Source organism: Pimephales promelas, chromosome 3 (assembly GCF_988280905.1).
Source record: "Pimephales promelas chromosome 3, fPimPro1.hap1.1, whole genome shotgun sequence".
In the NCBI taxonomy this organism is placed as follows: domain Eukaryota; kingdom Metazoa; phylum Chordata; class Actinopteri; order Cypriniformes; family Leuciscidae; genus Pimephales; species Pimephales promelas.
In genome coordinates, this window is record NC_142771.1 from 19,863,970 (window position 1) to 19,867,316 (window position 3,347).

Consider the following 3,347-nt stretch of genomic DNA (forward strand, 5'->3'; position numbering starts at 1 on the left):
GTATTAGCTAACGTGAACTAACCATGAGTAATACATTTGTTACAATATGTATTAATCTTTGTTATATCTATTATATGTAATCCAACTGTTTGTTCATGTTAATTCACAGTGCATTGATTTTAAAAATTTATTATGCATGTAATTATGTAATTTATTATATATTATGTTGAAATTAATTTGAACTAACATTAATACATGCTGTAGAAGTATTGTTCATTCTTAGTTCATGTTAACTAAGGTAGTAGTTATGAACCTTATTGTAAAGTGTTACCGTTACAGAGTTTAGGATGAAAGTTTAGAGAGAAATGTTAAAAGTATTTTAGAATGTGCAGAGAAAACAGAAATATTTAGTAGGCTTTTAAAAAGAAACTGGATTGGACAAGAGGATATAGTGTAAAGGGAATTTAGTACAGTAGGTGGCAGTAATGCAACAAATTGGATGCAAGCGGCCATTAAAACCCACAGTAGAAGAAGAAGAATCTTCCTCATTGTCAGTGGCTTTCGACTTCCGCTGACTAGCAGCCATGAGGTACGGTTTAATTTGCGATTTACTCTGTTTTATTGTTCTCATTTATTTATCTAATTCGTTTGTTTTATGTGCATATTGTCAGATATACACTCTGTGCTCTTTTTAATACAGATAATTAGACGATGTACGATGTAATGTTGCTATATTGGTGTAACGTGAGTCGCCATGTTATGTCTTCAGACGGGCAAACGTGTTGTCGGAACGTTTATAAGCTGTTGTGACTTTACACGTTATATTTATTTAAATTCATTGTACGCAATAAAACGTAGGCTATCATTGTGTGTGCTTTTTATTTTTGTTAAACTTCTTTTTTTATTTTATTATTTTTTTCCGGTGATAACAAGTCTACGAGGTGAATGCGGCCTGCTTATCAAACATGTTCAGACATGATGCGCCATATAAAGATTAGGGTTACTCTGACGTTTTCTTGTCCTAAAAGCTAGGGCAGTTAGAAATAAACGCTAATATGTCCTCATATTTTTATATTTTACTATATATAATATAATATTTATTATATTTATTATTTAAAAAAGAAGGAATTACAGTTAAGTACTTTTGTGAATCTAAAACTGCAAGACACCTTGTTAGGCAGCATATTTTGCTGTAGACCATGGCTGAATATTAATTTAAATTATCCAATTAAGTTAATGAAATTGTGTAGCTTTGTACTAAATGTCAAGAATGTATAGGATTGATCTAAAACTGTCTTTTTTTTTTCCTCCAGCATGCTTCGGCTTCAGAAGAGGTTGGCGTCCAGCGTTTTGCGCTGTGGCAAGAAGAAGGTGTGGCTGGACCCAAATGAAACCAATGAAATTGCAAACGCCAATTCCCGTAAGCATTTCAGATCTCCCTGAATACTTTTCTCTGCATTGGTGCAATGAATTAATCATCTGCCTTTCTAACTTTACTTAGGGCAGCAGATTCGTAAGTTGGTGAAGGATGGTTTGATCATCAAGAAGCCTGTAACGGTGCACTCTCGTGCCAGATGCCGCAAGAATACACTGGCAAGGCGGAAGGGCCGTCACATGGGTGTTGGTGTGTACCACTTCAATGAAATTTGGTTATAATTTGCACCATTTAGACTGAATTCAAAGAAGTTGCTGTTATCATGGCAACAGGAATCACAGCAATTTTCACATGCCAATTTGTCTTGTGGGGCTTCCAATTAAATCTTTTTGCAATTTTCAGTTGACACAATGTGTTCTATGGCTAATTTAGTGAAATAATTCTGTAATCCAGGGCACTAAAAGTAGGCAGTTGTAGTTGAGCTCTTTTCTGGGTGTGTTGTGATTGGTTATGTTTGCATGCAGGTAAGAGAAAGGGTACAGCAAATGCACGTATGCCAGAGAAGCTGTGCTGGATGAGACGGATGCGTATTCTGCGACGCCTTTTGAGACGTTACAGAGAGGCTAAGAAGATCGACAGGCACATGTGAGTCTGTGTTAAAGAGAGATTCAGTTTAATTGCTTGCATTTTACCCAGAAGTTTTTAATGGAATGACGCTCAACCATATAGCAGCATTTTAGGACTGCTATTGTGAATATTACAGATTTGGCAAGATCCATTCTCCTTAAAAGTTTGGAGAATGTACAGTCTGAATTTTGGATGCATAAAGGAACGTTTAATGTTTCTGTGTCTCTCATTCAGGTACCACAGTTTGTATCTGAGGGCAAAGGGTAACGTGTTCAAGAACAAACGCATCTTGATGGAGCACATACACAAGCTCAAAGCAGACAAGGCCCGCAAGAAGCTCTTGTCGTAAGTGTGCTAACCACAATAACCAGTGTGCTCAGCATCACTAAACCTCTCAGCTGCTGTGAACTATCAGAGAATTCTTATTCTGAATTGAGATGAAAATACCTGAAAATATTCCATGGCAGTTTTAAATATAAAACATGGTCTTAATCTCCTGTAAAGAACAGTGCTAATCTGTGTCTTCTTTCACCCTGCAGTGATCAGGCGGAGGCTCGTCGCTCAAAGACTCGGGAGGCACGCAAGCGCCGTGAAGAGAGACTGCAGGCTAAGAAAGAGGAGATCATGAAAACTCTTTCCAAAGAGGACGAATCCAAGAAATAAGTTTCTTATTACTTCTCTCCAAATGTTTTTCAACTGTGATTAAAATAAATACACAGTTTGTTACAAGTCTTGCTACATGTCTCCTGTGTGTGTGTGAGAATTCTGATGGTTAATTTTGTGATCTCTACACAAGGTTAATTCTAGGATACAGACGCTTTAGAAAAGAGCACTCTTGCAACTCTGTAAAATAGAATATATTTTTTAATGCCAATTCATCACAATTATTATTTAACCACATTACTCACAGCACTGAGAATTCAACTGATCTTTTGGGAATAATTAAATGTAACTATTACAAACTACCGGTGTAAGAAATGACTGCCTTTGTCTGAAGATATGATTGTCAACTAAATGGCATTAGTCATTTAAGAGAAGGTAAGCTCTTTTGATAAATCCAGGAGGTCATGGCGAGTATAAAGAATTACAGAACTGAAACGTCAAAATGTAAGAAGAATTTAATTGTTCCTTGGTATGAGTCAACTAAGTAATTTAAAGTCTAGCCAGGAAAACGTGTGCATTCGTGCAGTTTTGTTTCATTGAAATGTGCAGATGTCAAATGCGTACAAAGAAAGTCATTCAGTGCCTAAAGGTTTCAATCTTAAATGGCAAATGTGTATAAAATAGATGTATTGAAGGATGTTAATGCAATTTGAAATGTAGCACTACTTGAAATAAGTATAAAATTAACAATAGAAAGTGTTACTATGTGGCGATTTGCAGTCAATACATGGAAGTTAAATTG

The 3,347-nt window shown here is 35.9% G+C and overlaps 1 protein-coding gene across 1 annotated transcript; it reads left to right on the forward strand.

Moving 5' to 3' along the window:
* The first annotated feature begins 402 nt into the window (after positions 1–402).
* Positions 403–2,676, forward strand: rpl19 (ribosomal protein L19). The gene is made up of 6 exons (XM_039687750.2): positions 403–529; positions 1,254–1,360; positions 1,442–1,564; positions 1,840–1,960; positions 2,177–2,287; positions 2,482–2,676. Exons 1-6 carry the CDS (start codon positions 525–527, stop codon positions 2,603–2,605), a joined length of 591 nt encoding a protein of 196 aa, XP_039543684.1. The 5' UTR covers positions 403–524; the 3' UTR covers positions 2,606–2,676.
* Positions 2,677–3,347: the final 671 nt, after the last annotated feature.